This window comes from Dendrobates tinctorius, unplaced genomic scaffold, assembly GCF_039654945.1.
Source record: "Dendrobates tinctorius isolate UK_male_01 unplaced genomic scaffold, ASM3965494v1 ptg000151l, whole genome shotgun sequence".
Classification (NCBI taxonomy): Eukaryota; Metazoa; Chordata; class Amphibia; order Anura; family Dendrobatidae; genus Dendrobates; species Dendrobates tinctorius.
This window is the reverse complement of record NW_027361818.1, coordinates 25778822-25792254: the sequence shown is the minus strand read 5'-3', so window position 1 is coordinate 25792254 and position 13433 is coordinate 25778822. Positions and strand designations below refer to the sequence as shown.

Here is a 13433-nt window from a genome sequence, read left to right as displayed (position 1 = left end):
ATTCCCGAGTAAAGATGGCAATGTCCGCAAAGTCGAACTTAGGATGGCCAAAGGGAATGAACTTAAGACATTCTCCAGACCAGTAACTGAGCTGGTCCTATTGCTGTCTTCAGAGAATAAGAATGGTGACATCCGTTTGATGCCAGACGGGGAGTGTTCTGTCTCTGACATAATTCACAACCTTTGACTGTCTATTTTGATAATATTACAATGATTTGCTGTGAATATCTATAATGTTCAGTTTCAGCCATAGATTTAATCTTTTCGTTGTTCTGGCTCCCTCTAGTGGCCAGAGTCATAACTGCATGTTATTATACGTTGTACTTCCTGAATTCTCTTTCCCTCCATTTCACAATGTATTCTGGATAAGTTTGCAAAGCATTATGATCTATTCCAGCCCCATTCTTCTCCCCAGTCTTCCATTTTCTCTCAAGGCTGCTTCCTGTGAACATCTCATTCCTCTACTTCTCGTGTCAGCATCTGTGGTAGGTAATCACGCTTCCCACATCTAATTTCTGTCTTAGATCTCCTTGCTTAGTTATCTCTCCCCTGGTTAGCAATTATGTATTCCTATGAACCCAGTACTGATTGTATTTATATGTTTTACTTGTAGTGTCACCATATCAATATGCCACTACGTTCAATAAAGCACAGATTCAACCTACAGTCTTCTTATTGGACCCTCAGTATAGCAGTTTAGCTGCCTGTATAAGCTACATGAATCCCGGTTCATTAGTGAGGACAGAACACACGCAGAGCTAAAGCCTACGACTGGCAGTTATCTGGGAAAGACAGCTTAGTTAAGTAGCTGAGTAATTACTTGGAACAGAGATTGGACAACCAAGATGTCACTCATAATACTGACAGCTGAGCACGCCCCTACACTAGATTGGATTACTGAGCTGTTAGTCACTGCGTCTAAGGCTAGTTTCACACTAGCATTACCGGGCGCAGCGCACGGCCGTGTCCAATCCGGTCAGCTCCTCCTCTGATGGCATGATGCTGCATGCGATCAGCGTACCTTATATTTATCGTTGGGTACGCTGGTCGTGCGCTGGTACACTTTTGACACCAAACGCACTGGGTTGCATTTTTGTGCGCTCGGCGCAGCACCAAAAGGGCGTAAGCACCGGCAAAATCATGTGAAACTAGCCTTAGACACACTGAGCGGTAGGATTGTGACACCATGTCAGGGGATATTCCTTTTTATTATGGTATTTCTATTTTTTTTTTGCGTAAGTCACTGGGATAAAACTGGATGATTCCATACTAGACTGTATACTAATAACTGGTAAGTATTCCAACAGGAAAGACCCAAAGTTTTTTTTCTTATTACACAGAGATGAAAATTAATTGAAATAAATTTGGTCTTTTAGACCCTAACCACAGTTTTCTGCTGACCCTTCGTCTGGCTCCACTTCCTTCTCTTGTATCTTCTGCTTTCAGCACGTCTGTTTTTCACTAGGCTTTGTGCCATCCCTTTGGGTTTCATGTAGGCTACTGACATTAATGATATTGATCGAGCTTAAAACAATCCTGAAGGGCATGATACATTGATTACTATCAATGACTCATGTTATATTGAAGGTCATGGCTTGGAGCCTAGTGAAACACGGCAGCACTGAGGGCCTTAAAATATTAAAGAGGATTAAATACAGAGAAGCCAACTGGAGGACCAATGACAGTAGACGAGCTATGGGGAGGGCCAAAGATAGGTGATTTTAAGATTTTTTCTTTTAAGCCATTCTCAGAACTCAAATCCAGCTATACAGTCACCGTCTTGCTGGAATCTGTTCAAATCAATACTTGAAACATCAGAATTTTGCCAAATTCCAATTTCTGGATGAGTTGATGGACTACATAAAGAATTGTCCACTACTAGGACAACTCCTTCTTAAACTAAATGTTTGGTCCTAATAAAATAATAAAGCCTATATTCACCTCCCATGACGGTGCCATTCCCACGGTGTCGACATTTGCTCTCCCCAGGGCTGTGATGTGGTGTTGTGACACGTTGTGCCTGGAGCCCAATCAGTTATGTTGGCACTATCTCGGAATTTGGACAAACAGAACATGAAGAAGGCAGGGCTGCAGCTCAACCTGGACTTCCTCTTCATGTCCAGTTTGTCCGAAGGCGGAGACCGTGATGCCAGCACTGATTGGGCGCCGGGCATCACACGTCATTCCACCGCATCACAGCCCCGGGACCTGTAAGTGCTTTATTAATATGGCCTTTATTATTTTATCAGGGCCAAACATTTAGTTTAAGAAGGGGTTGTCCTAGTAGTGGACAACCCCTTTTACTAATCATATATGTGCCACTTTATGTAACAATAATTTTGGAACACTTACCTATGCAAGTGATTTCAATACTGTTTCGAATGACACATTGTACTTTATGTAATAGGAAACATTGGTTACAATATTGTGAGATTACAGACAGTATATAACAATCTTGAAATGTACAAATGGAGGGCAGGTCAGAGGACTGTGGTGATGGCAGGACAGCTGACTGATAATGTATTCTGCAATGTTTTTTCATCCTTTTTTATGCTCTGGAGCCTGGAGAGACCCAGAGCGAAGTAAGGAACATTCAATTTGATGAGAATAACTTTGCTGCCAATAAAACGTAAATAGAAAATCTTTGTAATTTGGTGAATTTGAATCTTGCCTGATCCGCTGATCTCTAGTGATACTAAACAAGAAGTAACGTGAGAGAAATTTCATACTGTAGGACTTCCAGACCACACAAATCCTACTCATAGGTACTTTGTCAGACTTTGATAGGGATATTGGTAGATAATTGCCTTTTTTGTATTTCTGGTTAACTATAAAAAAAATATGGAGTATAAAGAGATAAGAAAAGTTTCACTTTGATCATTCTTCTCACAAGCACTTTAACTGGGCAGATCACTTTTTATTGTCTACACCCTACAGTCCAACACAATCGGAGACAACTCTCTTAAGCCACTCTTTAGAAATAGTTGGTAACCAGCTCTCTCTTATAGTTCTACGGCCTGAAGGGCTTCACTCACGTACAAAACCCGAGTACGGCCTTCTCCGAGTTTGAGCCAACGACTCTAACCTACGCTTCTCAGCCAAGTTGATTGCTCACAATGGTTGATGATAAACCTATTGGGTTAAGTCTGGACAACAAACTTCTCTCAAGACTGTGCTTCAGAAGTATCTCATTCTATCATCCAGTTACATTCACATACCCACAGATGTCGTAAAGCACCTGCAGGCCCAGGAAATCAAAAACAGAGCATATATCGAGAGATATACACAGTATAATTAAATAATAAACTGAGAAGACACCGGCAAACTAGTCTCTAATCGTTTTCCAACATCCTTTGCACACATAAGGTATTATATCTAGAAGGTGTTTCCTCACACTTCTTCACATTATTGGGTTACAAAATTGACGCTAAACCTATTGGCTTTCCAATTTCTGAAGTCAATTACTCATCATTGAAAAAAACTATTCCAAGATAAAAGGAGGCATATATAAATGTACATTTATAACAAATTTATATGAAATAACCTTCGGAATTAAAGGTCAGAAAAGCTGAACATTTCTCCATTTTCTGAGAATTTAGTCTTTACTTTTTATAGAAATAAACAAAAAAATATTGACTTGAATTTACCAGCAACATAAAGTACGTGTCACAAAAAAACAGATTAGACATCACTTGCGTAAGAAGACGCATTCTTGAATCATTATCCCATAATAAAGTAACATGTTGGATATGAGAAGTGTACCATGTCAGGAAGGTCTAGAACAAGGGTCCCCAACCACCGATCCGCGGCCCAGGACCGGGCCATTGCAGTTCTGCTGCCGGTCCGCGGAGCCACTGCTCCGGATGCTGGACCCAAGGGGAGCAGGTGGCTGTAGCACTGTAGTGACAGCTGCAACCGCTGGCTTCCAGAAGACATCGATATTCACCCTCAGTTCCTGCATGCCTGTCGGGCGCGGCAGCTTCATCCAGTGCTGAGCGGTCACGTAGTACCGCTCGTTAAGGTCATGAATATGGACGCGACTCCACTCCCATAGGCGTGGCGTCCATATTCATGACCTTAATGAGCAGTATAACGTGACCGCTACGCACAGGAAGAAGCTGACACGCCAGGATAGAGATGCAGGGAAATTCAGCGACAGTGTGAGGGTAAGTATGATGGGGGAGCCCAGCCATGCATAAAAGGGTGGGAGCAGAGCCATGTATACAAGGGTGGGAGCGGAGCCATGTATACAAGGGTGGAAGCGGAGCCATGTATACAAGGGTGGGAGCGGAGCCATGCATACAAGGGTGGGAGCGGAGCCATGTATACAAGGGTGGGAGCGGAGCCATGCATACAAGGGTGGGAGCGGAGCCATGCATACAAGGGTGGGAGCGGAGCCATGCATACAAGGGTGGGAGCGGAGCCATGCATACAAGGGTGGGAGCAGAGCCAGGCATACAAGAGTGGGAGCGGAGCCATGCATACAAGGGTGGGAGCGGAGCCATGCATACAAGGGTGGGAGCGGAGCCATGCATACAAGGGTGGGAGCGGAGCCATGCATACAAGGGTGGTAGCGGAGCCATGTATACAAGGGTGGTAGCGGAGTCATGCATACAAGGGTGGGAGCGGAGCCATGCATACAAGGGTGGGAGCGGAGCCATGCATACAAGGGTGGGAGCGGAGCCATGCATACAAGGGTGGGAGCGGAGCCATGCATACAAGGGTGGGAGCGGAGCCATGTATACAAGGGTGGGAGCGGAGCCATGCATACAAGGGTGGGAGCGGAGCCATGCATACAAGGGTGGGAGCGGAGCCATGTATACAAGGGTAGGAGCGGAGCCATGCATACAAGGGTGGGAGCGGAGCCATGCATACAAGAGTGGGAGCGGAGCCATGCATACAAGGGTGTCGCTGTCTCCCATGACCCCTAGATGGGACCGTCTTGTTGCAGGAAAACAAGCCCAGTGCTCCCACTCATTCCAAACCTATGGTGAGTTGAGTCACATTCACATTATAAATGTTATAATTAAATGATAAGTATGAACTACAAAACTACAACCCAGTACATAGCCACACCCCCTTATGACCAAAGCCCCACCCCTGCCACACCTCCATCCCCGTCCTGCGGGGACATGGAAGAATGGTCTTGCTTGAAGCTGGTCCCTGGTGCTAAAAAGGTTGGGGACCACAGGTCTAGAAGACCAGACCTTGCTCAGACCAGACGGCGTTATTACCATTAGCTTTTCCCTTTCTCTTGCCCCCAGATATATCATCAGGTTCTATATTATTAGTATTTACATTTCAATGCTGTCTTTACTTCGTAGATCTCTGATGAGAGACATATTGTGTATGGATAGAGCTTCATAAAACTTCTCCTTGTCACTGATACGCCAGGATTTCATATACACATAGAGCTGCCTCAGCGCCTCTTGGGAAGGTTTTATATTGCACAGTGTGTTGTATTGCTCCAAGGTCAGCAGTCTTGCTCTCAATAGATGATCAAAGAATGGAATGATGTCCAAGGTTTGGTTTATGATCGCGTCTCTGTGTCTGTCTACAAAGTGCCACGATAGAGAAAAGTCACCTGCAACCATAAAATACATATTACATATAAGCTTGAGTTTACCATTTTATTAATTTATTAAAAATATAATGTGCAGCACAGACAAGTGATGGTTCATCCACCTACTTAGGTGATGGGTTTCCCCAATCTGGTATTCCAATGATTTTTGGTGTTTAAACGGTGATATACATTGTGAAAAGCATTTAGTGAGAGAGGTGGCATAGGTAGGAGGGGGAAAGGAGAACAGGGACAGGGGACAGGTATATTATTATTGGGGGAGACAAAAGATAGAGATAGAGGGCGAAGATATTAAGGGTGAGGAAAAATACTAATTAGAAGGTCATGTAGGCAATTTGTAACACGGTGCATTTGGTGCACATCGATGCAGTGCCAAAAGGGCGCATGCGCTGGCAAAAGCAGATCAGCGCATGGCCAGGGTACCCAACACTAAATATAGGGTACGCCGGTCGCATGCAGCATCATGCACCCATAGGAGGAGCTGACCGGAGGAGGCGCAGCCAGGGGCGGAGCTTAATGGCAGCCCTGCGCCTCATAACGCAAGTCTGAAAGCAGCCTAAGCTGGTCCATACAAGAGGAGGTGATGAGTGAGTAGAAGACGGCATTTAACACACCTAAGGGTCATTATGAGTATCTTTTGATGTAATGAGCCGGCTGTTTTTCAAAATTTTGCTAATGACATCTTCAGAGATACAAGTAATCATCTACGTGAATGACATTTTGGTTTATTCATCAGATATTAAATCACACATTCTACCTATACTTATTGTACTCCAAAACCTCAAGCTTTTCAGGAATGGGTATAACCCAAGTCTCTGTAGGTCTTGCAACATTTCCTTGTGTGTACCAACTACAGTACTACCATAAATGTATTAAAACATAGCACTCAACTAATTGGAAGCCATCCTTGCCATTTCTGAGTTAAAAGAACATTTATCATATGACCCTTTATTAGCCTGACCTAGAACATTTGTTCTTTGTTATTTGCAAAATAAATCTTGCCAAATCAGACAAGGTGATTTTTTGGATTTGTTTTCTCATTTTATCGCTCATAGTTGTGGTCGACCTACGATGTCAATTACAGGCCGCTCTCATCTTTATAATTGGGAGAACTTCCACAATTGGTGGCTGACTAAATACTTTTTGCATTACTGTTTATGTTTTTTACTTTTTAATCTCCTCTGAAGATCATTTAAACTTAACAGAAAAAACAAAAATAAGCATTCAAAAAAGACACAATAAAGAATATAAACAGAATTATGTGATATTTAAAATAAATATATTATTGGACAGAAATAAGTAGAGAAAAAAAATTAAAATTTCACATCTACCGCACAGAATGCCGACCGGTGTTCTTCTAAATGCCAACACTGGACCTCAATTCCAGCATGGTCGTAGCTGGCGCCAGAATGCTCCACTAGATGAAATGGCTGGTGGTAATGGTGGCATGGTGGGCAAGATTTTTATTTTTCTCCATTCTGGGTTTAATTAAAAATACTTTTTAAAAAAAAAAATTATAAATAAGTTTCCAATAAATGCAATATTTCTCATTTTTTTATGCAGTGGAGGAAGAAATCGATTTGATCACGTTTACACTTACTTGGTTTTTCACATTTCGATAATTTCTCTAGCATTTTCAGTTCATAAATAACACTGGGATTAGAACGGTAGAACACTTGACAAACGGTGTCCTTGTCTTCATCATCCCAGTCTCTGATCACATCGTACAGAAGTCTCATCATGACCTTGGAGTTTGGTCTACTCTGTCTGTAATCAAAGTCTCCACTTATCAGCAGATCTTCATGGCACAGATAATTGATAAATGGATGGACGTACATTATTCTTTTAATCAGATACTCTTTGTATTTCTCCATTATTTGACCTCCAGCTGGAGAGAAAAAAAAAAAAATCAAAAATCACACAAGGATTGGGGCAAACCAGATCACTTTGGGGTTTTTCCAAACCTCAATTAACTTTTTCTATCCTTCGATTGGACTTTAAGGACATTTGTCTTTTTTCAACAGTATTAAGTTATGTAATTACTGTATGTTACGATGCAGAGAATACATTTGCTGTAAATCTAAAAACTGCAAAACCTTAAACTGCTCAGAATATATATGTACACCTAGGATTGTATTGAATCCCATCTGAGCTCTTTAATGCGAATACAGTCTTAATAATGTCCGGAGTCACTGCAATCTCTTTGGTTAGGGGAAAGGACAGTGATTGGTGGTAAGCCACTAAACACAGTCTGACACACAAGCCTTGGTTTCAGGATTCTCCATCAGAAGCAAAATTAGCATAGTGGAGTAATAAAGAGCCCTGCTTGTTTGCAGCGTGTGAAGCCTGAAGATGCCCACGGTTTCAGTATATGTTGGTGGTGACTCAAGATGCCAAGGACCTTACGGGTAAAAATCAGCAGTTGAGATTTTTATCATTCACCTGCTCTCTTATGACTCAGCAAAAAGTCAGCAGGATGCCAATTTTCTGAATTCATGTGGAGCAAATAAAAAAAAAAATCTGCATTCTGGAGAATAAGAATCTTTGTAAAATTCAAGAATAATTTAATTGTGTGGAAAAAAAATGTGCCCAACTTTAATGGCTATGGCTAAACAGATGGTGGTATCCTAAGACTTGTGATGACATACTGCGGTGACAGAATATTTATACTATTCAAAATATAAAAATGTTGCAAAAATTGTAGGGGCAGATGCAGGCTTTGTTGGTGTTTACAAACAGCAGAGCTGTAAGAGATTTTTGATGTTTTGCTTTTAGCTTTTAAACAAACCATTCAAAGCTATATTTTTTAGAACAACAAAACAATGTTTTTGTTGTTTGTAAAATGAAGAACCAATAGCTTTGCAAAAACTGTTAAAAATTATCCATACTGATGAGCACACGTTTGGATAAGTTTCCCACTGCGCTCACGCTGATGACAGATAAGTGAAGTGAGGGGTCCAGGAACAGTGGCTGCGGGTGACACCACAGCTTCTTCCACTGTTGTGTGTGGCGCCCCTGAGGCTCAGTCGCCACAGAGGTACTGCACCTTCTCCTAAGGTGTAGTGCCCCACCATCCAGGTAAGGTGGGAACTCCTTTCCACACTCCAACACTCGCACCCCACACAACAGGGTAGTTCTGCACAACCACATTGCGGCTCTTTGCTTAGAGAGTAGCAGAGCACCTTTGGTGGTTCCCTGCTTGGAACACTGGATGTGCTGAGAGGTGGGTGGAGTTAAGATACATAAAAAAGTGGGAAAGTGTAGGATGACAGGTCAGTCTGACAAAAGGTCAGTCGGGTAGGAAGTCACTCGGACAGGAGTGAGGATCCCTGGAAGAAGGGATGGAGGAAGGAGTGCTGCAGCTTCCTCAGTGACCTGAGCCAGCTGGCACAGGAAAGGAAAGAAGGAGAAGGAAGTTGAACTGTAACCTAAGATTAGTACGGAACGAAGGAGTAGAGAGAACAGAGAGGACGTGGGTTGGAAGAGGAACCCTGCCTATAGGTTCTCAGCGCAAGGCCAGGGCCCGGTCCCCGAGGTTGTATGGACGCTTATGGTTCTGCAGCAGACACCGGTGGAGTAGACGGCTGTAAATGCACTACTCCCATCTAAGACTAGGGGCACAACAGCAACTGAATAGAGAGCCGGGACTCAGGAGAAGGGAATCCCCGAAGCAGGCTACAGCTGTCTGCCGTACAAGTGAGGTTCTTGGAAACATATGACAGGAGGAACTACAGTGTAACTCAGTACTAGGAGATCTTCACACTTTAAGGCGCTATAGAGGAGTCGTTCAGAAAGGTACATGTTGGTGGAGTCTTGGAGGGGAGAGTCCTAACTTGCCTGGAGGTTGATTGAGTCTCTGACCCGGAGGACACGGCCCGGTGGCAGGCACCCGTGTGTGTGTACAATGGACTGTGAGTAAAGCTATGGAACTGCAAGCCCGGTGTCCTCCATTCATTTGTGCTGTAAAACATTCAGCACCGCTACATTGGGTTCCACTCTCTACACTGCCTGCGCCTCTCCTCTTCCATTGCATCTACACTGCCCTGGGGCTACAGCTTCACCTGTGGGGAGCTACACCATCTAAGCTGCAACACACCACCAGCCCCAGAGGATCTGCATGCAGCGTCGGCCTGACATCTCACTTGCCGAACACCACAGGTGGCGTCACGAACTATTCATTTAAACTACATTTCATTTCCCCCATTACTTGGGCGCCCAGGGCCATGGAACGGGTCACCGCTGCTGTGACACTTCCCCCTGACACCTGCCCAGTACCGAGTACCCCACGGCCCTGCCAAACTGTGTGCAAGCAAATCTTCTGTACATGGTGCATGTGAAGATGCCTCCTTCCCTTCACCTGTCGTTGCACACACTAAACTAGCACGATCTTCAAGCACATGCACGTCCTTGTCCCAGTGCAGCCTTCAGTTGTCTATACCCCAATCCTTTGAACGCAAGCAGAAATACGCAGCCAACACCCCACAGGCCACACTACTAAATTAACACATTTCTCATCTGCTTGCGCTCAAAATGCTGCCTTTTAGGCTCATGGAGACGGAAGCTTTCCGTAACTTGATGGCTGAGGCAGTTCCTCAGTACTCGGTGCCCAGCTGCCACTATTTCTCCCAGCGTGCCGTCCTCGCATTACACAAGTATGTGTCCCATAAAATTAGCCGTGACCTCAACAATGCTGTTACTGGAAAAGTCCACCTAACACACGGACACATGGACAATTCTTCTGGGCAGGGAAAGTACATCTCGCTGATGGCACACTGGGTTAACATAGTGGAACCGAGGACCCAGTCTGACCTTGGGATGGAACACGTTATCCCGACGCCAAGTACTGTGGGCCCTAGGTCAATCAGGGTTGGCCCCACATTCTATAGCTCCTGCACCTCCTCCTCCTCTTCAACCTCCAACTCCGAAATAAACACATCAGTCACAAGCTGGAAGCACTGCAGCACTGCCTCAGCCACGTGGCAACAGTCTGTGCTGAAGCTAAAATGCATAGGTGACAAACCGCACAATGCTGAAGAGTTGTGGACAGCTCTGAAAGAGCAGGCAGAGCTGTGACTGACACCACGGATTATTCCCATTTCTTCACGCTGCACAGTGGCTGTCTATACTTGATTGCAATCCGCACTATAATTAGGGACTCTCCCTTCACACCACACTGCATTTGGGCCGTCCACATCTTTGTACAATTTGTCTGAGGAAGGTCTGATTGTAAGACCGAAATGTCACACAAGATGTTGAGATTGCTTACCTTGAATAAACATATTGCATAAATAAAAAGTGACAGATATTTTTGATATTTTTATGAATCAGGAGTGGTATCCTTTTCTGGGCACCTTTTCAAGGACGGCGTGTCGTGTATCTCATCCTGCTCACACTCAAAGAGGATGCATTGCAGGCAGAGCACAATGAAATGGAGCAAGGAACCATACAGAGTGATTGTTGCGGTACTGCAGCAAAGGACTAGGGTAAGATGGGGGAAAACTGACCCTGCACTGCGACTAGGCTGATGCCCTACGATGAAGTGGGCGACCCATTCCTAGTGAATAGACCCACCGACGATCCTAGGTTAATCTCAGCGAAGATCTATAGATAGGGGGAAGGGGGTCCCTGAAAGATCTAAGGGCTGGGTACAAAAACGGGTCACCTCCTAACAAACGAAGAGAAGGCTGCAGAAAGAAACTGAAAACAGAAACTAAGACTAACAGAACTGCACTAATTAAACATACAGAAGGCAAAGCAAGGCTCCAAGCCAGACTTCAAGCGGATTAACACTGTTGTCTAGCAAGGAATGGGAGACAGATGCAGGTTAATAAAGGGTGATACAATCACCTGACCAAAGGCCAACCCAGTACCAGGGGAAAAAGACCAGTAGCCAGAAAACTACAAGAAAATGGCGGATAGTCACAAACTGAACAGATTTTAAAAGTGATCACACACAGCCCAGCCTCATCTCATCCCAACATGGATTGGGTGACAATGAGGACGAGTCTGCTTAGCGTGAATAGCTTGAGGACAGGGATGAGGAGGAGGAGGAAGAGGAGGAGAGCATGGTCAGTGGTCCACTTGGTGAGGACATGGAAGTCTTGCTTGTTAGCAGTCTGGGACACATGGCTGAGTTTATGTTGTGCTGCCTTTCCCATGACCCTCGCATTCTCAAAATTTTGGGTGACAGTCATTACTGGTTGGTGACACTTCTGGACCCACGCTACAAGGAGAACTTTCTATCTCTTATTCCAGAGGCAGACAGGTCTACTAAAATGGTGCAGTACTAGAGAGCCCTTGTTGCAGAATTATTACAAAATTCCCATCTGAAAACGCTGGCGACCGAGGTCACATTTTGTTGTACAACCAAGTAGTACAGGCGAGAGAGACAACTCCAATCAAGCAGAGGCAGGGGAACACTGGCAAAGTTCTGGGAGAGTTTACTCAGACTCTCCCATCGCACTGGCCCTGAGGCATGGGGTACTCTCAAAAGGAGTGCAAAGTTTTACAAGATGCTTAGCGAGTACCTTGTTGACCGTACCAATGCCCTCCGTGATTCCTCTGTGCCTTATAATTATTGGGTATCCAAACTGGACACGTGGCATGAACTGGCTCTCTACGCCTTGAGGTCCTGGCCTGCCCTTCAGCTAGCGTTTTGTCAGAGCGGGTATTTAGTGCCTCTGGTGGATTTATAACTGATAAGCACATTCGCCTGTCAAGTGAAAATGCTGACAGGCTGACTCTTATAAAAATGAACAAGGGCTGGATTGGGCCAGACTTCTCTACACCATCGAATGATAGCAGCGTAACATAAGCTCAAATCCAGTGTCTTTTTTTGTGAGGTTTGTTCTCATGCACCTCTTCACACCACAGATGGGTATATGCTTCCTGATTTGGCGGCCTATTTGCTGTTGTCCTCCTTCTCATCCTCATCATCCACCACCACTAGATCACGAGGGTGACCGTGGTCCGTGATGCAACACCCACATTATTATTTTAAAGGGCACTTATGATGCCCGTAAACAAAATTTTTAGACAGTATGTTGATGTATACCCCCCCAGGGGGAAATGTTTGTCAGCCCATACACTTACTGCATTGCCTTGCAATCACTGCAAAGATATCAAAGAAATAATTTTCAGATTAACCGTGCGCTGCTAGACAAAACGACTCCTTTCCAGATTGTGTACTTGTATACTTTTATTTTCCCAACGCGTTTCGAAGTTTCAAACTTCTTCCTCAGGGGATGATGTGTACAAACAGACAGAGTAGCTCCCAGTTTTATACATACAAATTTCAAATATTGGCGCCAAAGGTCACATGTTACAGGGAAAGAATGTCAAAGGTCATCAGTACCAAAAAAAATGTACAAAAAAATGTTTAAAACTGCATTATTTCTACCTTAATACATTCTCTTAAAATATTTATTTGCAGGTCATAAAAAGAAAAAGAAGAATAAACGAAAAAAGCAATGAAATAAATATATAAAAATATAAAATGATAGACCTGTGCTAGAACTTATAAAAAAAAAAGCAAGAAGGAGCAGTAAATCACAGCTCAAACCATCATCCTAAATGGGCAGACGAAAGAGAACGAGAAAAAAAGAAAAGAAGAAAATGATGGATAATGAATATACATATATATATATATATATTACAAAGATTCTTTTATTCAAAACAATAAAAATGTTTTAAATGTTTTATATAAAAATATTCGCATAATATGTATTTAATAAAAATTATTAGAGATAAAAAAAATTTTTTTTATGTGTATTTTGTATTTAAAAATTTAATTAATTTGAAAAGTGATAGATTGATAAAAAACTGTAGTTATAGGTACACGTTTAAAAGTACA

General features: G+C 43.5%; 1 protein-coding gene across 6 annotated transcripts in view; it reads right to left on the bottom strand.

The window, feature by feature from the left end:
* The window catches only part of LOC141050273 (uncharacterized), a 149452-nt gene that overhangs the window by 61979 nt on the left and 74040 nt on the right, over positions 1-13433 (bottom strand). For all 6 annotated transcript variants that reach the window (XM_073547157.1, XM_073547159.1, XM_073547158.1 and 3 more), the window contains 2 exons: positions 7182-7469; positions 5299-5584 (listed from right to left, as the gene is read on the bottom strand). In XM_073547157.1, coding sequence (XP_073403258.1) covers positions 5299-5584; positions 7182-7469 — 574 coding nt within the window. The remainder of the gene's footprint in view (positions 1-5298; positions 5585-7181; positions 7470-13433) is intronic.